This window comes from Acomys minous, assembly GCF_964271855.1.
Source record: "Acomys minous genome assembly, chromosome: 8".
NCBI classification, from domain to species: domain Eukaryota; kingdom Metazoa; phylum Chordata; class Mammalia; order Rodentia; family Muridae; genus Acomys; species Acomys minous.
The window spans coordinates 7,069,077-7,091,578 of NC_140489.1; the positions used below are offsets into that span (position 1 = coordinate 7,069,077).

At 55.3% G+C, this 22,502-nt stretch overlaps 1 protein-coding gene across 1 annotated transcript; it reads left to right on the forward strand.

Annotated features, from left to right (window-relative positions):
* The first annotated feature begins 11,116 nt into the window (after positions 1-11,116).
* On the forward strand, positions 11,117-17,917 carry NUDT14 (nudix hydrolase 14). The gene is made up of 5 exons (XM_084793672.1): positions 11,117-11,265; positions 13,997-14,040; positions 14,454-14,518; positions 14,723-14,960; positions 17,600-17,917. The coding sequence occupies exons 1-5, from the start codon at positions 11,185-11,187 to the stop codon at positions 17,898-17,900; spliced, it is 729 nt and encodes a 242-aa protein (XP_084649798.1). The 5' UTR covers positions 11,117-11,184; the 3' UTR covers positions 17,901-17,917.
* The last annotated feature ends 4,585 nt before the right edge of the window (positions 17,918-22,502 follow it).

The following is a 22,502-nucleotide window of genomic DNA, read 5'->3' on the forward strand; positions in this document are numbered from 1 at the left end:
TTCATAAGTGACTTACAGCAGGCAGTGGTGGTGTACACCTTTAAAGTCCCAGCACTTGGGAGGCAGAGGCAGGTGGAGATATGTGAGTTCAAGGCCAGCCTGGTGGGTCCAGGACAGGCAAGGCTACACACAAGGAAATGCTGTCTTTATTTAAAAGTGGTGGTGGTGTAGGCTTGCTGAGGTCTTTCATCACAGCTGAGCACTCACTTAAGGAGCTGCTGATTCTGCTGGTTTGAGCTGCCTCCCAATTCGTGGAAAGCAAGGCACCCTCATTACCTACAGACAAGCACACTCCACAAGAGTCCGAACAGTGTACTCCAACTGGGTAATGGGGGGCTAGAGGTTGGGATGGGATGGGATGGCTCAGAGGTTAAGGGCACTGACCTGCTCCTCCAGAGGTCCTGAGTTCAATTCCCATCAACCACATGGTCACTCACAACCATCCATAATGTGATCTGGTGCCCTCTTCTGGTCTGTACAGCTGTATGTGCAGGCAGAGCACTGTATAACTAAATTTTTTTTTTTTTTTTTAATGTGGGCAATGGGCCAGGCAGTCGTGGGGCACTCAGGAGGCAGAGGCAGGCAGATCTACAGAGTGAGGTCCAGAAAGGCCAGGAGTACACAGAAACCCTATTTCAAACAATTAATAGAGGGGGCTGGAGAGATGGCTTAGAGGTTAGGAGCACTGGCTGCTCTTCCAGAGGTCCTGCGTTTAATTCCCAGCAACCACATGGTGGCTCCCAGCCATCTATAATGTGATCTGATGCCCTCTTCTGGCCTGCAAGTGTACACATTACATAATAAATTTTAAAAAGATTAAAAAAAAAATAACAGAAAGCAGATGCCCCATGGAATTTAACCCAGACTCCTCTCTGTTGTCATGAGCATACTTTAAAGACAAGTGTAACGGAAAAGCTGTTAAACCATGCCCATCACCTGCGAAGATGCTGGATTGGCTGCTTGGGTCACCCTGAGGAGCCTGCACTGTGGACAGGGGTCCCTGCGCAGAAGAATCTAGAATTGCTGGTCAATGGTGGGGGTATACCTTTAATCCCAGTACTTGGGAGGCAGAGGCAGAGGCAGATGGATCTCTGAATTCAAGGCCAACTTGGTTTATAGAGCAAGTTCGAAGACAGCCAAGTGCTACACAGAGAAGCCCTCTCTCCAAAAAGCAAACAGGCAAAATCCAGACTGGAGGCTTAATGGCAGATGTGCCCCAGCCTGGCTTTGGACCAGTTACCCAGCCCACTGACAGATTGAGAACTTGGAGTAGGAGCATTGTCACGGGCTCAAGGCTGCACACAGCCATGTCCAGCTGGGTGGGACATGGGTGTCACACCCTTTCTGTCATAGTTTGCTTTCTCCTGTGATTTAAATTTTTCATTAGATTTCTTTGTGTGTGTGTGTGTGTGTGTTTTGCTGCATACATGTATGTGCACCACGTGCATGCTTCGTGCCTGCAGAGGTCAGAAGAGGGTATGAGATGCCTGGAGCTGGAGTTAACATCTCTGTGAACCACCATGTGGGTAGGAGAGAGTGAACCTGCGTCCTCTGTAAGAGCAACAAGTGCTCCCAACCCTGAGCCAGCTCATCTCTCCAGCCTGTTGCTACGGTTTTGTTCCCCCCCCCCAGATGGGGTTTTTCTGTGTAGCCTGGGCTGCCCTGGACTTGTAGACCAGGCTGGCCTCCAACTCACAGAGATCTACCTGCCTCTGCCTCCCAAGTGCTGGGATTAAAGGCACGTGCCACCAAGCATGCCTTGCTATGATTTTAAAATGCTGAGCAAACCTACCTTGGGAGGGAGGGAAGGGTTCTTTTGGCTTACATGTCCTGTTGACAGTCCGTCATTGAAGGAAGTCTGAGCAGGATCCATGGAGGATCACTGCTTACCACCATGCTCTCCAAGGCTTGTTCAGCTTGCTTTCCCCGGGATGGCATGGCCCATGTGAGGTTCCCCGCAGACATGGTCCCTCAATTGTCGTTGCTCTTCCAAGGTGACTGTGCTAACTAACCACACACCCCTCCACTCAGACTCAGCAGGACAGGACTTCATGGGGAACACAAGCCCCATGCAAAGGAGAGAAATGCTTCCCCTACAGGCAAAAGCCCTCCCAGACATCTTGGCTTTCCCCACATTCCACCAGCCTCCTTGGTGTAGGAGCCAAGCGTCTCTCTGTTCTCCCCAGCCCAGCTCCCATCTTTATAGTCCTGGAGTGCCCTGGGCAAAGGGTGCACCAGGCGAAAGTGGAGGATCAGTTTTGCTACGGGGCAGCCTCCCTCAGGGTTCTAATAGTCCGTTAACACTCAAGAGACAAGCCTGTGGAATGCAAGCACCCAGGGTGGAAAAGGAGCCCCGGAGAGCCTTCCCGAGGTCCTGAGGGGAGAGATGCGTAAGTTACACTTCCCAGAGCCAGGCCAAAACAGTCTTAGGTTTCCACATACTTGGGACCGAGCTGGCAACAGAGACCATGCTAGAATAAGGTTGATGGAGCTGTAAGGTGTAGGGAGGTCAGAGCAGGACTCACATGGATAGCATGGTTCTCTGGGTGGGAGGTGCCCAGAGATTGGGGTGTCATACTTTCTGCAGAGTGGGGCAGTCCAACAGAGGCAAGCTCATGGCCCAGAAGCAGAGGTGTGTGCCATGCTGTGAGGGTCTTGGAGAAGGAGCCAGCCTGTTGTGAGACCTAATGACCAGGCCACAAGTGCTGTGAAGGTAGGCAGGAGGACATGAGGCCAAGGCGTCTTCATGCTGGGCACTGGGTGAGTCACCACTGACCCGACGTCCTGGCGCCAAGGTGGGGGAGCAGGGCACTTTTATGGCAGGAAGCCATGAAGGCTGATAAAAGGCAGGCTTGGAAGCCAAGGGCTTCCCACTTCCTGCAGACTGAGTGGTACAGCCAGGAGACTTACGGCATCTGCTTTTGCAGGCCCAGGTGTCCACAGCCTGGCCTGGATGTCTCACAAAACATGACTTGTCTGGCAGTATCTGTGACAAGAAAACACCTAGTGGGCACAAGGCATCTCAGACAGCTGCCAGGAGAAGGTCCTTCTAATCAGGGGCAGCGTGGAGAAGGTGGACAATGCCAGGCCAAGGAGTCAAGGCACGCCCAGGAAGGGCACAGTACTCGCACCTTTGGTGTGACTCCAGATGGTGCCTGTGGAGAGCCCCACCTAAAGTCCTATCTGTGTGGCTTATGCGTGCTGCCCTTCCACACCTCAGCACTCTTGCCATGCAATGGCCACCCAGCCTGCCCACCAACAGAACCACAAAGGCCACTGAGGGACTGCTTAGCCTGACCCTTGCATCACTAGGGCCACACACGCAGCACTGTCTTCCAGACTTGATATTCTTAAGTCACTCCCACTCAGCTCCTGGGGCCCCTGGCAGGTGGTTACCACATGGGCATGTTCCCTGCCTGGGCAGGCCTCCTCCAGGCTACCAATATGATGGCTTCAAACAGCACAAGAAGTAGATCTCACCAGGTCCCCTAGCACTCTAACACCCTGTGTCACCCCTGCTGTATGCTGCTCTTTCCCCAAAACTGGCTCTTCATGATCCCAATGTCTACTCTGCTGCTGCTGCAGCCTCTCTTCTCTGTTCCTTCTTAAAAAAGCCTTTGCTCCCTTGCACCAGAGCTGAGTTACAGTGCCTCTTCCCCGGGGGGCCTCAGAAGTGTCTGAGGGTCCCTCTGTCCCCAACCCACTGCATTCTGCTATCCCATAATTCCTGACACTCCCCCCCTCCCCCATGGTAGGGAGAGCAGCTAGCAGATCTGAACTTGTTGGGGGAGGGGTTGCTTGCTTGTGAAGATGAAGCAGGAAACGCTGTGGTCTGGGCACTGCCAGGGGAAGCAGCCCCTTCTCTGTCCCATCCGCCTGGGGTCTGCCAAGACTGGACATGAGCAGGGCCATCTCACTCTGCCTCAGTTTCCCCAAACTTACAGCCTTTGCTTCTACCCTTGCCATCTCTGCTCTCTTCCCCGTATCCCCTGTCATTCTGGAGCAGCTGAGCTCTCCCTGGCCAACTACAACAGATGCCTGCCGCATACACTAATTACAGCTTTGTGGGCTCATTCAGAGCCGCACCGGGTTAGGGTAAGGACTTGGGAGCCTGGAAACTGATAGTTTCAGCTCCCCTCCCCTCTGGAGTAGGCTCCAGTGCTAGCCATCCTCGCCTCTGGAGCAGGAGGAGGCCCAAGGAGGTGAGCTTTCCAGATAAGGTCCCAGAGAGTTCGCGGAATCTGTCTGTAGGATAGCCCTCAAAGTCACCGGGAGCAGGAATCTGGCCTGGCTCTGATGGCCCTGCCACACACTTTAAGGGTAAAGTGTGGCAAGGAAAGGGGATGTCTGGAGCAGACGCTATTCTAGCATGGCTCCTGCTGTGTGTAGTATCCGTGGAGTCTAGGCAGCCAGCACCTCAACCCTTGCTGAAAGCCAGGCGGCACTGGCACTGCCTACCACGTAGGCACCCATGCCACCCAAAGAAATACGAGAGAAGCGCAGCTATGAGAACGTTTCCCAGCATTAACAGGGATGACGTCTGGGGCTTCAGGGAGAAAAAAAAAATCAAAACATCATACAAGCTCTCAAGAGCCGCACAGGAGCCAGTCGCTGGTCAGCGGTATCAAGCAGCATAGATGGAGTCGCTCGTTAGCGGCCCTAGGGTAGGAAACAGAAGAGGCAGTACCGAAGCTGTTAGGTGCGCCAGTCTCTGGGCGGGGCGGCTCCCCCGCGCGCTCCCGAGATTGGTCCGAAAGCGGGGCGCGCCGACTCCCCATTGGTCCCCAGCCACCCACGCGCAGGCCTCGGCGCGCCTTAGGCTTCGCGCGGTACTTCTGTGGGCCACTGTGGAAGCGAATGGTGAGAAGGGACGCGCGCGCAGCTCCGTGTCGCACTGGGTCCGGCGCGCCGGGTCTTATCAGTGCGGGCAGCTGGCGGCCTGTCCCCGCACGAGCGCCCCAGCCCAATTCAATGGCCATTGTCCGCCGGCCCCTTTGTTCAGGAGGCGGCCACTTCCTGCAGGACCGAGCAGGGGGCGGGCGGCAGGAAACCAAGATGTGGAGGCCAGCCTGGCCTGGGGTCCTGTCTCAGGGTCTCGGCTCCGTCAGCAGCCTGTTGGGTGGATGGGAGAGCCGGAATGTCTCCTCCTGGAGAAGCGGTGATGGGGGCTGAGTTCATGAGCTAGATCCTATAGAGCTGGGGGAGGGGCCGAGGAAGGTTCCCCAGACTCGGGTGCCCTTCCAGGTCTGCTGCCTCCTGCTGTTGCCGGACACAGGGTCACCCGGCTCAGAGAAGTTAAGAACCGCTGTTTCGGATGGAACTCAGATATCCGGGCGTGGAAACTCCACTCCTACTGCCTCCTGTGCAGGAAGAATCCACTGGAACTCAACTTTAAAAAAAAAAAAAAAAAAGACTGTGACATGCCTGTAATCCCCGCACTCAGGCAGGCGGATCACTGTGAGTTCCAGGCCAGTCTGATCTATAAAGCAAGTCCAGGACAGCCTAGGCTACACAGAGAAATCTTGTCTCTGAAAATAAGAAAAGAAAAAGGGGGCTGTGGCATGGACTGTGAGTCCTCTTGTCGCTCCTTCTCCTGGGCACTGTGGGACCCCTGGGTTGGCTGTGGACCTGCCTGCCAGACGGCGCATCTTTTGAGGGCTGACACGTGGCCTATGAGTCTGGTGGGAGAGAGGCGTCTGCCCTCTGGCCCACAATCCATTGTGGTCCTTACCGGGCTGCCCATGACCACCTAGTATAGATCAAGACAGTTCTTGCCCTCCCTTCTCCAGACCTCAGTACCCAGTCTCACACTGATAAATAAGTGTATGTGTATGTGTGTTAAGATTTATTTATTATGTATACAGTGTTCTGTCTGCATGTACACCTGCAGGCCATAAGAGGGCACCAGATCTCATCATAGATGGTTGTGAGCCACCATGTGGTTGCTGGGAATTGAACTCAGAACCTTTGGATGAGCAGCCAGTGCTTTTAACCTCTCAGCCATCTCTCCAGCCACTCATACACGTATTTCAAATAGGGATTTCATACGAGGAGTTGGCAACAAAGGGCTTAAGCAAGTGGACAGAACTGCCCTGCTGTCCAAGAAGCCAGAATACCTATGCCTGTCCTGGATTCTTTTAGGCATGAGGATATCACAAAATGGACAAAAAGTGTCTGGGGATGGCAGGCTCCCTGGGATGAAGAGAGACCTCCCTACATACTCACCTCAGGGCACAGTGGGGTGAGAATGCTCCAGGTGAGCTGATGAGCATAACCAGCTGCTTGCCTTTGCCCAGCCAGATCCTTGCCCGTTGGGCATGTCTTGGCCATGTCTGAGTCTCTAGCCATGATACGAAGTTTGTGCTAACTGAAGAAGGCACGCACAAACAGCATCCGACAGGACAGAGCCTAGTGCTCCTTCACAAGCAGCAGGTGCTCTCAGAAGCCTGGACCCTCCAGGGACAAAAGCCCCCTACCCGACCGATGTCTGACGGGGGCTTTAAGTGGGAACAGCTGGAGGTCACAAGATCTGAGAGATGGGGACCTGGGAAATGAGAGGGGAGGCGGCATGCGATGAGACCACTGTTGGCCACTGGAGCCATCATTTTTGAGTACTGTGGTGCCCCTAGGAGAGGGGCAAGAACTGGCAGAGAGGGAGGGCTGAAGTTTCAGGGGACCTGGGAGATAGGTGGTCACGTGGGACTGGCCAGGCAGGGACATTAGGCTAGAGGTGTGCCCCTTCCCTTCCCATGGACTATGCTACATTAAAAACAGACTTGGGAAGGGAGCCTGGTGGGCTGAGGACAGGACTGGAACTAGCGGTCTCCCAGAGCATGCAGTATGCAGGAGGTGACACAAGCTCCCCGTGTGACAACTGAAGGCCAGAGGAGCCGGGCATCCTTACATGCTTCATCCCCACAGTCCTGGTCTGAAATGACTCCCCTGCATCACCCCGAGTTGGAGTACCTGTCAGCTCCCCCAAGCTGTACCCACTGCTCCAGAAAACCCTCTCAGGGCTACAGTGCCGCTCAGAGTGGCTCAACCCTTTGTGGGGCCCTAATTGGCCGTCAGTGCACCCTTCTCACGCCAATGGCCTCTCTCCCTAAACCTTTTATCTCTAAGTGGTCTAGCTACATACCCCACCGGGTTCATCCAAGAAGACCCCCCCCACACACACACACATCATCCGCTCGCCCAGGAGATGCGAGATGCTGGGCAAGGGCTGGCCTCGGGGAAAGATGGACCCTTGCTTTGCCTGGGACCTGGGGTGGGGAGGGGCTCTGGGGCCAGCTCTTTCTTGGAGGTCTCAGCATGAGTCACCCCCTTCAGGCCCAGGCACAAATGCAGGAAACTGCCATTCTATGGAACTATTTTCTCTCACAGGGGGAAAGCCGGTCACACGCAGGCATTGTTCATGGCCAGTGCTTTCCGGGTGGGCTCCTTCAGAAACCAGCAGGCTAGGACTCTGGACTGAACTGCTTCCCTTTGAGACCCAGGGGCGCCTGGAGGTTAAGAATGTGGGGCCCTGGTCCAGCCACTAGTCTGAGGTGACAGGAGCACGTCTACATGAAGGGGTGCCCTAGGGGGAGGGGGAGCTAGGTCAGGAAGGTCACAGGAATGGAGCTCAGGAATGAAAGAGGGAGAAGCAAGGCTGAGCACTGTCCCCTACACTCCAGCAGCTGCCTCCCCCGGGGAAGTCTTGCAGACCCCAGCCCTCTGTTCACTTTGGCTCTGAGTCTGCACAGGCCCTGTGGCAAGGAGTGACCCTGTAATGGCTGTGGTATAGGAATGGGCACAGTGTCACCTGGCCCTCAGGTGCTCACCTGTGCCTGAGGACTATATTTACTGACAGACCGCAGAAGACTCAAGGCCTCACAGGAGGTGGGGGACGCTGGCGCCCCCTATGCGGTGCGGTGCAGTGCAGCATAGAGGTGGGAGTAGAACAGAAGGGAGCCAGGTGGGCGCGTCCCTTGCCCAGCACCTCTCCCTCCCCCGCCTCCCCCCCAGAGAGTAAGGGACAACCCCACTTTCACCTTTCTGAGTTCTACCCTCTGAGCTGCATCCCAAGCCCAGATCCACACCACCCTTGCGCACCTGGGAGCCCTCCTTAGCTGTCCCAGGAGAGCCTGAACCTGCCTCAGTTGCAGGTCAAAGATTTCAGTAGCACAACCAGAGCTCGGGTTCATTTTCGCCACCATACACAGACTCGCAGGCTCGGCCTGACGTGCAGAGGCCTGTACGTGAGCACACTGCAGCCCTCTGGTGTCACAAGACCTCCTTGGTCAGACAGAACAAACAGCGTTATTGAGGGCAGGTGAGAACCGTCCACAGCCCAATAGCACGCAGGGAGATCTGGGGCTCCTGGTTCCAAGAGTCCACAACACAGCTGTCTCCTGGAGACCCAGAGTCTACAGTGACATGTGGGGAGATCATCTCACAGAAGCAGGTGGCCAGCTGGAGGGAGCCCAGTCCTAGTGCAGGAAGTGGGACCACGTCTTATGTACTGGAGGGGCCTGAAACAGACCCCCAGGGGCAACGGCACAGGTTACAAGACTAGACACCTCAGGAGAGGTGGCCCTAAGGATTGACTCAGGGCTGAGTACCTGCCCCGGCAGAACCTTCTAGAACACACTAGGAGGGACGAGAGCCGCCATGGTGTCTCAGGGGTATAATAGGGAAGCCTCCCTCATCTTACCTCTTGAGAGGAGTGGCGGAGGCTCTAAAGGGATGCAAGCCAAGGTGTCTGGGGCCTTTTGCTACATGCTGCTCTCATCCCTGTCCTGCCACCTCTCTCCTAAGTCTCCCAGGCCCACCTCACCTCTGACACAAAATACACACACACACACACACACACACACACACACACACACACACACACACATCAACTGGCAAATCCCATCCTCACAGCGTTTTAATGGTAGTAAAATACACCAATACAACATTTACCGTCTTAACCGATTTAGAATGATTTTTTTTCATTGAAAAAGTAATACTCATTCACTGCTGATCGTTTGTATGTGGTGCACATCTGTTATCCTAGCACTTTAATCTGGAAGTTTGAGGCAGGAGGATTGCTGAAAGTTCAAGGTTAATCTTGTAACTGTCTTTTTTATTTTTTTCTTTCCTGAAAGCATACCCAACGTTTACTGTTATAATAACTTTTTTTTAGTTTAATACTGTCTCATGTAGCAAATGTGAGCATTGAACTTCCACATCTTCTGTGTGGGATTATAGTTTCTATTGTGAACCCACTCACTTTCTTTTTTTTTTAATTTATTTATTTATTGTATACGAGTACTTTATCTGCAGAAGAGGGCGTCAGATCACATCATCAATGGTTGTGAGTCACCATGTGGTTGCTGGGAATTGAACTCATGTCCTCTGGAAGAGCAGGCTGTGCTCTTAACCACTGAGCCATCTCTCCAGTCCTTTTTTTTTTTTTTTTTTTTTGGTTTTTCAATGTAGCCCTGGCTAACCTGGAACTTGCTCTGTAGACCAGGCTGGCCTTGAACTCACGTATCCACCTGCCTCTGCCTTCTGAGTGCTGGGACTAAAGACGTGTGCCACCACACCTGGCCATTGTAACCACTTTCAAGTGGCCATGGCATTAAGCTCAGAGCACTGTCATCATCCCAAACTAAAGTCTTGTCCCACTATGTAATTCCCCAAGCTCCTCCCCAGGGACCTGTTCTATCCCCTGCATCCACCAACCTGCCTGCTCCAGGGCCCTCATATGAATGGAAGCAGGGCACTTTGGGCTGCCTCCTCGGTCATCCTCTGCAGCCTGTACCCTGGCTTCCTTCCCTCACATCTGCCTGTTTACTCGTCCAGTAACGTTCTGATGCCCAAAGGTTTCGGCTTACAAGGATTTTGCGTCTTCATTAAGTGCAATCTGTCTGATGTCCCTTTGGTTGTCACTGACAAGCTGAACGTCATGGATTTCTCCTATGTCCCCCTCCCCCGTCCCCAGGGGTCTTAAACTTTGGCTTTTATGCCCAAGCCTCTGATCCATTCGAATTAATTTTGTGTTTGGTGCCTGGCAAGGCTCCAACTTCATCCTTTTGCTGTCGATACCCATGCGCCCCCCCCGCCCCCCCTCCCCCCCCCTTCCCGAGATGCCTCGCACTCAGAAGACGCCAAAGCCCCAGTCTCCACCCCACAGCCAAACATCAGGACCTGCTTTCACTCCCCTGGTCTCACTCCCAGCTGTTTGGGCCACAACCTCTGGGCAATATTCTGACTCTATGTTTTTCACTCTTAACTTTACAGGAGCCTGCTGTAAACTCTCTGTAGAGCTTGCCTGAAAGGATGCGTGCACACCCGAGACGTGCTCAGGATGGCTGGTCTTAAGGGACCTATTCCTTTGAAAACTCTGTTCTGAGGGGTTAAAGAGATGGCTCGGTGGGTGAGGTGTCCCCTGCGCAAGCACTGACAACCTGAATCCAGGCCCCAGCACCCCCCACAGAAGCCAGGGTGCACATCTGTAATCTCAGCTCTTGGGGAGGGAGGCAGAATAAATAAGGCATGCAGTGGAGGAGTGAGCATGACCATATATAGATGTATGATGGGTGAGGGTGGTGTCACATGGCCTGTGGGGGTCAGAGGACACCTTCTGTAGAGTCACTTCTCTTCAACTTCTATGTGGGTCCAGAGACTGAACTCAGGTCATCAGGCTACCCCAGACAGCAAACAACAACACCTTTAACTGTCCGGTGTGGTGGCTCAGAACTGTAATCCTAGCATCTGAGAGGCTGAAGTAGGGTGATGGGCTTGGCGTTCCTGGTGAAGTTAGGCTACACAGTAAGACCCTCAAAAAAGACTCAGAAAAAGGCCCGAGTGGAATCTGAATTGGAAAAAAATCAAATGCATAAAAAGACTGACTCGGGGAGGGGGTGGGGCTGTTACTAACCAGGGACAGCAGGCACCCGCTCGACTCACCTACCCCGGTGGTCCCCTCTGATTCCTACCCGTTGGAGGCTCCATGTACCACGAAACCCTCCTCCATCCTACCCAGTTCGAGTAACCTTTACGCCAGGCAGCGAACCACTCTGCAAGTGCTACCTGTGCGCAGTGGCCCGCCCTCCGGCCCGCCCCGCCCCGCCCCGCGCGTGAACTGGGCATGCCCAGAAGTGCGTAGACGCGCTCGCCAGCTCCGGTCCGAGGAAGACAGCTCCGCGCGCCACCATGGAGCGCATCGAGCAGGTGGCCGTGGGCCTCTGTGCCCGCTCGCCTTACCTGCGGCCTTTCACGCTGCACTACCGCCAGGTGATCCGCCCCGAGCGCGCCACTCAGTGCTCACTCCCTCCACCCCACCCCCAGCCCCCACCTGCGGCCCGATTTGGCCCCGCCCCCGAGCTCCTGCCTCTTCCCTAAAGCCGGTTCTCTGAGCTTGAGCTCCGCCCTCCTGCAGTCCTGACCGCGGGTTTTCAGACACAAGTCCACCCGGAATTACCAGGGAAGGACGTACGAAGAAGAGAGTCTCTCTTTCCTCCAAAGTGGATTGACTGGCCCTTCGTTTCTGACCGCCCGTCGATCCTTTTATGCAGTTGAACCCACTGGTTACCCTGGGTAGCAGGGTAGAAGAGCTCTTGGAAAAGAAGCCCACGGTTGGAGACACCCGCTATTGCACCTTCCTTCTAGCTCCTCCTTCAAGCCTTAACAGAAAGGCTAACTGCCTTTGAAGAAGCCTCCTCGGCTCAGCCTTTCTCAGCTCCCAGGCGTCCCCCAGGACAACAGGGCCATAGATTGCTATCTCACTTGGCACTGTGGGCCACATAGTAGCTCACGGAGAGCATTTGTTGAGCATAGTTGCTGCCACGGCTTTTTCCTCTCACCCTGTGGTCTTCCCTCTCCTCACCCCGCGTGGCCCCGTCCAGTAGGTCCCTGCTGTTCCTGGCGCGTGCCTATCTCCATTCTCCATGCTGTCCGATATACATTGCTTTCCAAACCTGACCAATGTAGCTCTGATCAGGTTTCAGCCCAGATCAAACCACCCAGGGCTTGGTGTTTGCCCAGCACTCCCACCGACCCCCACCCCCGCCACCTTCACCCCGCCTCCATTTCACCCATCCCTTTCACAAGCATTGTGCCCCCCCCCCCCAAGCCTGAAAACTCCCCTTGACCCGCACACTTTGCTGTGTGGAGGTCCTTTCCCCTCCACCCACCCCAGGATAGGAATTCCTCTCCCGGGGTGCAGCCAAGGGTAGTAGAGGCTTGCGGGGAGCAGCTGGGTTCAGTTGAGGGACAAAGGGTGAGGACATGAGGGTCACACTCATTTTCCCTATCACTGGCTGGTGACATGGGATGGCCATTGTGGCTGTCTATACCCAGGCCCTGGGGCTCTGGTGGGCAGTGGGTGGGAGCAGGGTGACCCAGGCTAGCTCTGCTATGGCCTGTGACAGCAGCACTCTCCCTCTCTTCCTGGGAAGTGCTGTGGGATGGCTTTGCAGCCTTGGCTGGCGGCCCACCAGCACATTTCCGCTGATGGTGTTGGTAACCAGAGCTCAGCTGAGCAGGCAGCAGCCGTCGTCATGGCTGGGGGGCCAGGCAGCATTTCCTCAGGATCTGAGGGATACAGGGCTGGGCTGTGTTTGCCATAAGTAGAGATCTGCAGCCTTTAACTGACTGCTCCTCCTGACCAAAGAGGTCTGGTAAACAGTCAGACCAAAAGCAAGGACCAACCAGCATGTGTTCACTGTTACTGGGCCTGTCTCCTAGTGCTAATGTTAGCTTCCCTGGCCCTTCCTACCAGGGAAGGCCCTACCTTCCTACCTGACAAAATGTTTGACCTTGAGTCAAGAGGGTCCCTTGAAGTCATATAAGGTAATGCTTACCTGAAGGGAAGCTGTGGGGGTAGGCAGGACAGGCTCACTGCAGCCTGGGCTGGTAGCCTTTGGAGCCTGCCTGGGTGGCTGGACGTCGGGCAGGCCTGGGCTCGCCTCTTGAGTGGTGCTTCAACGGCCTCCTGGGTAGCCTGACCTGCCCAGGACATTGGCTCTCTTCTCCCCCTGGAAACCAGGTTGCTGCTACCCTCCCAGGAATATTTCAGCCTGCAGGCTCAAGTCAACCTTTCTGATTTGGGACCTCCACCTGTGAGGCACCAGTCTCCACCTGTAAGCTAACCTGAGGAAGCCAGTGCGGCTGTTCCTCAGTGTCCTCCCTCTTTGATGCATGGCCTGCCACACACTGTCTCTGGGATCAGGCCTCTGTCTATTATTGCAGTTTGGGTGGAGCCTGGGCATCTGTGGTGGGCTGGCCAGGGCTCACGAATGTCCCAGCGATGGACTAAGCAGGTGGTGGTGGTGGTGGGGTGCCTAAGCCCTGGATCCATCCTCTTCACGGAGGAGTCCTTCTGTTGACCCCAGCCCACTGGTGACAGGAATGGTGGGGCCTTTGTAACCTTGTATACAAAGCACCGTTGGCATCCTTTCTGGCTGCCCTGTCCTGCAGGGCTCACCTTACCTACTTCCTGAGCGCTGCACGAATTTAGCAGCCTGCCCTCTGTGTAGGAACAGGACCATGAGATGTGAAAGAGATAGCCTGAAACAGGGTGGGGCAGGTATTCACCCATCCGTCTGATATCACCAGACCTGCAACTGCAGTGTAAACTGTCCAATGGCCCAAGGGAGCTTCAGCAATGAACACCCGTCTTCTGCTCTGCCCACCTGGGATCCTCCCTGCCCGGCCTAAGGGTGTCACATCTGCCCTGTTCGTATCCTCCTGGTCCCTTGCCACACTCAGTAGCAGCATAGGTCTCTGTGCTCCTTTGTGCTCACGAAATGCCTTTCCTGCCCTTGGCCCAGGTTTCCTGCCTTACCATTCCCAGACCATCAAGCTATCCTGACCTCCTGGGCAATCTCCTCCACTGCCACCTCCTGCAAGTCCCCATCCCTGACGCTGCTGGGAGCTGCTACAACGGGTCTGTCTGGCCCATGTACCTCCATCTGTTGCTGGCAGCCACTCTCCCTTCCTGATTGCTACCCTGTCTCTCTTTCAGGCTGGTGTCCAAAAGTCGTGGGACTTCATGAAGACACATGACAGGTGAGAGCGCCTGGCCTGGCCTCTGGGGAGCTCCCTGGTGTCTTTTCTTCTCGATGTCTTCAAACACATCCCACCTCAACCCAGTCTCTGCTTCTCATGTCCCTGAGGCCTGGGGGCTAAGTCCGGCATGGGGACATGGGGCCCCTGGTGGCAGGCTGGCCATCCTAGAGCTGATCTTACTCCTGAGGATCCAGAGCAGTGTGGAGGTGTGACAATTGGGAAACTGTCCAGCAGGGGCCTCCACTTTCCCAGCTGCCCAACGTGTTGTCTCCCCTACCCATATCCTGCAAGCTGGAACATGGCCGGATGGTGTGGCCATCTGAGCAAGGCCTGTCAAGGGAAGAAAAGATTTGGGGACTGGGGCTCTAGGGAGAGGGGAGTGTGTGTTTACTGAGCTCTGTTCCCCCATGTAGTGTAGCGGTTCTCATGTTCAACACTTCTCAGAGAAGCCTGGTGTTGGTGAAGCAGTTCCGGCCAGGTGAGACCAGCAGGGTGGGCAGGAGTTGGGAATGGGGAGTGGCAGCGTGCTTTCAAGCCCTTCATCCTGAGGGTTTGGATGCTGGTGCAGTGGTGGCTGAAGGGGAAACTGAGGCCAGCAAGCGGTGCCTGGCCCAGAGTAGATGGCTTTGAGGTAATCTCCATGTGTCGGTGCTTCCCCCCTCAACCGTCCCCCCTAAACCAGCTGTATATGCCGGCGAGGTGGAGCGCCACTTCCCCGGGTCTCTGGCAGATGTGGACCAAGACCAGCCCAAAGAACTTCAGCCAGCACTGCCTGGCTCAGTGGGAGTGATGGTGGAACTGTGTGCCGGCATTGTGGACAAGCCTGATTGCTCACTGGAAGAGGTGGCCTGCAAGGAGGCTTGGGAAGAGTGTGGCTATCACCTGGAGCCCACCAATATACGCAGAATTGCCACATACATGTAAGGAGGCTTGACGGGTTGGAATGTTACCAAGTGTGGTCCAAAGGATGGGACGGGCTGTCAGGGAGTGGGTGAAACCCCTGTCCCCGGAGGATGGTGGACCACCTCCTAGGAAGGGCCGGACTTGGGGCCCTTGGGCTGCTTCTGAAGCATGCTAACCCTGTGCCCCTACCCTGCAGCCCCGGCCACGTGGGGTTGGGCTCTGGGTGGCAGCTGCTGCCGACAGATGCCCCACTTCCTGTGGGATTAAGCACCCCGGCGCTGGGGGTGGGGTGAGTCACAGCTCTGTTCTGACCCGTGGCTCAGGAATGAGGGAAGGACAAGTCCTGAGGAGGGGAAGGAGGAGGGACAACCCCTGACTGAAGCCCAGGTGCCAGCCACCCATGATTCCCTCAGGCAGCCAACCCGGGCTACCGTCCTCAGAGGAGAAGCCACCCCTTACCTCAGACGCACCATCCGGACCCTTGCTGAGGGCTCAGGGCAGAAGGAAGGTCTTATGGTGCCTGTCAGTCCCCAACAAGCTGCATGCCAGCTTCTGACCACGCCCCAGCCAAGAAGGACCAGAGTCCCTGCCACCTGTCTCCTGGCATACTCCACACAGCCAGGGACCTCCTGCCTCATCCCGGCTGACCTCACCCTGTACACCTAGCTGTGGTTGGAGCGTGTTCGATCCAGAGTGTTGACCATCTTGCCTCTGAAGTGCTGGCCTGTGCCCGGTGCCCTCCATGTAGACAGCCAGTGATGCCTGAATCCTTCAACTTCCAGCATGGCAGTGTTTAGGGAAGGGGGGAAATCTAAGGAGTTTGGCCAGGGATGGAGGGCAGGAAGGAAGTTAGCCTGGGGGCAGATGTTTGAGGGCAGGGGAGCCTTGTCTTGAGAGGTCTCATAGGCAGGGCCTCTGGCCTGCGTCCTGACTACACAAAGTACCAGCAAGACAGTGAGCGTTCTGGACAGTGAATGTCCTCCTCGGATTTATGCTTTGAAGAGGAAGGTGTGGCTGTGAGGAAGCCTGAACTGAGGGTCAGGTAAGTAGAGGTCAGAGCACCTGTCCCTCTGAGCCTTACTGGGACTGAACAGGCCAGAGACTACCACCTACTGGTTCCTTGCCCAAGACCCCAGAGGTTAGCCAGTCTACTCCCTTGATAGTCATAAATGACTAGGCCCAGGGAAGCCAAGGGGCTTCCTCACTGTTGCCTTGTGATGTGAGTGAGAAGCCCCTTAGGCTGGAGGCAGCCTTGAACCTGACCAGACCACAGGCTGGAGCCGTCTCTCTCAGAAACTAGGGAAACTGAGGCTGGAGGCTGCACACACTGGCTTATTTTAATCACAGCTGCAGCCGTGACTACCAGGAAAATGAGCCATCAGGTAGCACCTGTGGGGACAAAGAGGTAGCTGGGCACAGTCAGTCTCGGGCGGGAGATGGGGTGGCGGTTCCTCCTCTTGGGGGTTGGGAGGCATTGAGTATTTTGCAGCTCCGCTCTTGTCTCCATGAAGTGTCCTGCTGGGAGATTCCCTGCCTCCACTACATGTCTGGAACTGAGCTGGAGTTCTGGCCTTTATGTGGGAGGCCTGCATCTCCACCACCACATGCAGTCCATGGCTCCCCAGCCAGTCAGAAGGCCCTGATGTGGGTAGGCCTGGCTTGAGCCTTAGCAGGATGGAAGTTAGAGGCCCTGGTTGGGTACAGCAGGAGTCATGGGCAGGGGCCTAAGGAACAGATTCAGGTACCACTGGCTAATTACCTCATGGCATCTGTATGTGCACAGTGTACGTCCGGTGCCCTTCATCTTCTCCTCATAGTCTCGTGAGCTGCATTCAGAGCTACCAGCCACATCCATGGTCCATCCAGGTGCAAAGGGAGCAGAATATAACTCCTTGTGGCTATGGGGTAGAGGCCATTTCCTGACGAGCTGTTGACCAGAATCACTTTCAGATCAGGATGCCTGCATGTCCCTGCCACATGTTTCCTTACAATACAGCAGCTTGTCTGGCCTCTGTGCTAGCAGAGAGTATCAGACTTCCTCAAATTTTGAGCCTGCAGCTGTCTTGTGAACTCACGTGATCAGGCCAGGCCTATCTATGTGTCTCCCATAGGATGAGTTCAGTCAGGTAACTGAGCTGGGTCCTGGTCCCGGGTCCTTGATATATGTAAATTCCCTCTGACATTTTTGTCTCCCTCCAAAATACCAGTTATCATATTCATCTGGGAAGTCAGATGGTGCGCTGCCTTTGGAACCATCTCTCCTGCCCGATTATCAGAGTCCTCTTAAAAATTCGAGTGCCACGGTGGTGGCGCACGCCTTTAATCCCAGCACTCGGGAGGCAGAGGCAGGGGGATCGCTGTGAGTTTGAGGCCAGCCTGGTCTACAAAGTGAGTCCAGGACAGCTAAGGCTACACCGAGAAACCCCGTCTTCAAAAAAAAAAAAATCATCCCAGTGCCCTTTATATCTCTTTCCTCATTGGTGTGAGACCCCCTCTGCTGTGTGACAGCCTAGCAACAGAAGGACTGCCCAGCCTGCATGAGGCTTCCCAACTGTAGGGCTGGATTATGTGGATGTACCCACCAGGGTGGAGCAACTCAGGCGGAGAGAGAGGTATGGGAGCAGGTTGTCTCAGCATTCCCTGTCCCACCCGACAGGTCTGGAGTGGGACTGACTGGCTCCAGGCAGACCATGTTCTATGCGGAGGTGACAGATGCTCAGCGACACGGGGTTGGTGGAGGCCTGGCGGAGGAGGGAGAACTCATCGAGGTGGTCCATCTGAAGCTGGATGATGCCCAGGCCTTTGCAGACAACCCTGACATTCCCAAGACCCTCGGTGTTATCTTCGCTATCTCTTGGTTCTTTAGCCAGGTGGTTCCCCACCTGAGTCTCCAAGGAGACCCTAGAGCTGGACAGGCTGGTCCGTCCACTCCTCTTCATGCCCAGAACACACAATAAAGCTTGTATAATTTTTACTGATGGCCGATGGCTTTGAGTACTGTGACCTGGGTGACGAAAGTGCCTTGAAGGGTAGCACGGTCTCCACACAAAACCCTCTGTTCCTCTACAGGCTGTGCAGGCTCTGGGAGGCACATGGCTGTCCGTGGGCTTGGCACAACAAACCTGGGGTACTGTCAGGTGGAATAGCCAGCTCAGAAGAGGACCAGGTGCTCAGCCTTGGATGGGGCCATGATTCATATGCATAACATGATCTGTGTCCCCAAAAGAGAGACTGAGCCTGGCCTCAGGATAGAGTAATGGGCACAGTACTGCCTATCCCAGAGATTGCACTCCCTGGTCCGGGCAGATACCAGGTCCTTGCCATGCTTGGGGCCGGGCTAGAACCGCACCACCACTGCTCAGGAACTCAGATCCGGTGATGCTCCGTATCTGGTGTCTCCGGTACCCGCTCCATGACTTTTGGGCCACAGGAGGTAGGGAAGGGACCTCAGGTGGCCTGCAGGACATAAGTAATGTCTGAGGGATAGGTTCATGATAGGAGTCCAGGGTAGTCATTTTGGTGTGGGCAGCCTGGTCTTTTGTACTGCCTCAGGAGTGTGGCCTTGTTCTTTGGCCTGAGGGTGGGGCTACATGAGAGGCATGCACATAGCTCAGAGCCATCCTACACGTCCCCAGAGTACCTAGCATAGACAAAAGAGCACCCTTGTCCCACCTAGTCACCTGCATGGGACACAGGCACATATTTAGGGCCCCTCTGTTAAAGGTGCACTGGGGCAACATCTGAGGGGGGGATCTGTTGGTTTTCTTGGAGTTGGTTTTCAGGCTTCAGAATAGTGGCCCAGCTGTGTCTTTTCCTAGAGGTTCAAACCCTCCAGTCAGCATCTTGTATGACTTCCTGAGGATCAGCTAAGTTCACGGCCCACTGATTCCCCGCTCCCCTCCCCAAGGCAGTGAGGTATACTGGAGGGATCCCCCCCCCCACCAACCTCCTGTTAGTCAGTGGAGCTCAGGTGATGAGCCATCTGCAAGCATGTCCTGGGGGCTCTCTGTCCCAGCAGCTCCTTGGATGAGGCCGGGAGCTGAAGTGTTGGGAGTTCTAATTGTACACATTGAGATCAGCATGCTGACGTAGATGGGGTACCCTCTGCCCTCTTCTAGTCCCCCTACCTGCCCTGTCCTAGAAGATGAGGGGGTACCGACTTCACCCCCTCACAATGCCCCAGGTGGGTGTGACATTGAGGCACCACCCTGAGGAGGCTGTGACATGTGGAGTGCTCAGGTAGCACCACCTGTATGCAAATATTTGCAGCAATTTAGGTGGAGCCTAGCCAGACAAGCAACACAGCTTTTAGCAGAGGGTCCATAGGTGTGTGTGTGGAGGGGGGTTGGGGGACTGGGGGAGTTGGGGGGGGTGGAGACAGTGACCCAGCTTCAACCTGATGTTCTTGGGACAGGAGTCTACCCAGACCCTGCCATCTATGCCCTGCCCTGACTTTTTGCAGCTGCCTGATGTCCACCAATGGAATCCTGTGGCTTTCCGGGTTGCTCTCGGGTGTTTGCTGTCTGAGGGGCTTCTAAAGGCACTGTGTCAGGGAGGGCTCTGGCAGCCTGAAGGATGGGTTGGGAGTTAGGGAACCTGGGTTTGGGTAAAGTCCAGTCCCTCACTCAGATCTGCAGCCTTACGGGCAGGTCAGCAGGCACCGTTGCTGGGACTAATGGAGCTGGCATCGATTTCCCGGCTTGGGGTGGGGGGGCTGTAACCGGAAACTCCCCTCCCTGGTCACTATATTTAGCACCACAGGACATGGGCGGAAGCATAGCTCACTCCTGAGGCCAGCCAGCTCTGTCCAAATCCTGGGCTGCCTCATCCTTTAGCCTGGTCCTGAGGCCCCCTGTGCCTGTTCAGCTCAAGCCAAGCACCGATTTAGAATATGTCCAGACCCCTAGTGCTAGGGATCTTAGAGAGAGCTACCAGGTGGGAGACCTAAGGCCATCATGCCTGGAGGGTGATAAAGGCCTAGAGAGCAGCTGACCCCACAGGGTCAGCTCAGGAACCCTGAGCAACCCCCTCCCCCAATTACACTGGGAGCAGCATGAAGGGATAAGCTTTGAAGGGGTGTGAGGCAACACTCTCCACACGCTGGTTGGTCCATCTGCCCTGGCAGTGCTACCGAACGGCTGCAGAAGTCCGTGCAGGAAGGAGGGTATTTCCAGGAGAGGGTCCCTTTCAATGCAAGTGACCACCTTTTACACTTTGAGCATTTCTTGGTCACTATTAGGAAAGATTGTGGCTCCCAGAAGACAGGTGGAGGAGCTTTAGGAGGGGGAAGAGGAGGAAGAGGAGGAGGAGGAAGAGGTCATCATCACTGTGGGGATGGCACCTGGACATGGCAGGCGTCACTCAAATACTGAATATTCTGCCCTAACATTCGCCAGCTGTTCTGGCCAAGGGGATCCAGGTCTCACACACAAAGGGCCTGGATAGACAGGAGGGGCAGACCCACATCTCCCTGCTCTCTAAGGCATGCTGGTAGACAGATCCCCTCAAGAGCCTGTGTGTGTGTCCTGACCTCATGAAGAATCCTTCTCTGGGCCACTGTACCCACAGTTCTGAGCAGGAGCAGGGTGGGGGGGGGGTAGTCTGAGTCAGGCAGCCATACAGAAATCTGTGTCAGCAAACTGTGGTTCTGCCTGCTGCTGGCTTGTCCTCCTACAGCTGACTGACAGCAGGAAACAGAAAGGTACGGGGGGGGGGGTCGTGTAGGAGGCCTCCCTGGGTTCTGTTTTATGCTAAATTCCCTCTCCTTAGTCCTCACACCATTAGTCACTGTCCTAGACCCCCGTGGCTCTCAACAGCACCATGGCATCACCCTGACCTCCCCTGGAACCCCTCCATGCCACAGCCAGGGACGTTGGTGAAAATGTAAGTCACTGTGTGACACAGCCCAGCCCTGCTCATTGTGAGTTCCCATCGGCATCAGCAGGAAGACTGTGGTATGCCACTCACCTTGGTTTGGCTGCCTTGTGAGGTTCTCTCAGCCCCAGGACCGTGGCGGCGTGTTACTCCTCCTCGCCTTGCTGGCCCCACCCTCTGGTGTTTAGGGGAGGGCCCTACCTGGTTTTAGACTCTTACGGTTTGCTGGTCTACAATATTTGTCTCTGCCACCATCCATCTTTATACAGAGGCCCCTGCAGGTAGCCCAGGGCTGTGGCTGCCCAGGTCACAGCTTGGCTGAGTGCCTCAGAGAGGTGGTGAACATAGGCAAGGTGGAAGCTATGGCTATCTGTCCTCTGTGGCCTCAGGTCTCTGGGCCATGGCGGAAGGCAAGGTAAGGGAATGTTTCTTGAAGGATGCAAACAACGGGAAGACTTCTAACACACTCCAGTTCCCTTATTTGGTGGGGGCTCTGGGTGTAGCCAAGCCTGGTTTGTGTCTGGTCCCTCACGTACCCTACCTGCCTGTGGGCTCTCTGGGCTCAGGTTGGGGTGGGAGCACTCTGAGTGGAAAGAGCCGGGAGCACTACAAGAGTGGGGGATGCTGGCATATGCTTTCAGGCCTACTGCTTCTGCAGAAGGAGATTGTGGAGGACCACCAGACAGTGTGGTAGGGCAGGCGAACTGGATCAAGACTTACCAGGGCTCGACTCCCTGTGTAGGCTGCCTGGCACTGCCCAGGAGAATGGGTGGCAGCCCTGATCCACTTTCCTTCTACCATGATACGGTCCAGTCGAGGAGACTAGGGAGAGGAGCCTTGCGGGGAAAGACAGCACAGCTAATGTGGGATTTTCAAGGGGAGGATAGCACATCACCACCTCAATTGTGGGGATTTCTTTTTTTCTAATTTTTTTTTGTCTTTTTTTTTTCCCCAGACATGGTTTCTCTGTGTAGCCTTGGCTGTCCTGTACTTGCTTTGTAGACCAGGCTGGCCCTGAACTCACAGAGATTGCACTTGCCTCTGCCTCCCCCAGTGCTGCGACTACCGGTGTGTGCCTCCATACCTGGCTCCAAGGGTAGGTAGGCTTTCTAATCACTGAGGTTAGCCCTGTCGTGTGGAAGAGAGGCAGTTTGTAGACGAAGAACCCCTGGTGTTGACATACGTAGGAGGTGATCACCTAGGAACGGGGTTAAGAGATGGTAGTGGAGGGGTGGGTCACCCAGGCTTTTTGACCTCGACTCCCAGAGTGCTGGAAAATACTCTTTGGGTAGCTCATTGACATGGACCACTATCCTTTATGCCAGTTTCCTTTCCCTCAAATTTGGACCTCTGGCTATCTCCATCTCAGCTCCCGTACAGGGAACACACTGCAGGAAGGAGTATTTGTTGACTGGCTACTCAACCTGTGCGCTTGGAAGAAGGGAGGGCTCGGCGTCGGAGGGGAGCAGCGCCCCCTGTAGCTGGTATGGAAGCGACAGGAGGCTGCGGAGCGAGGGAGATTCCTCGGAAGAAGGGGGCGAACCAGGAGTTGGGCTCACTCGGGTCCCAGGGCCCCACCCGCTCTGCGTGGGGACAAAATCCTGATGTGTACAGCAGGCGGCATCTCCTTTGGGACCAAGAGCAGCGCCAGAGTGGTTGCGCTCTGATGGGAGGGGACCATGGCG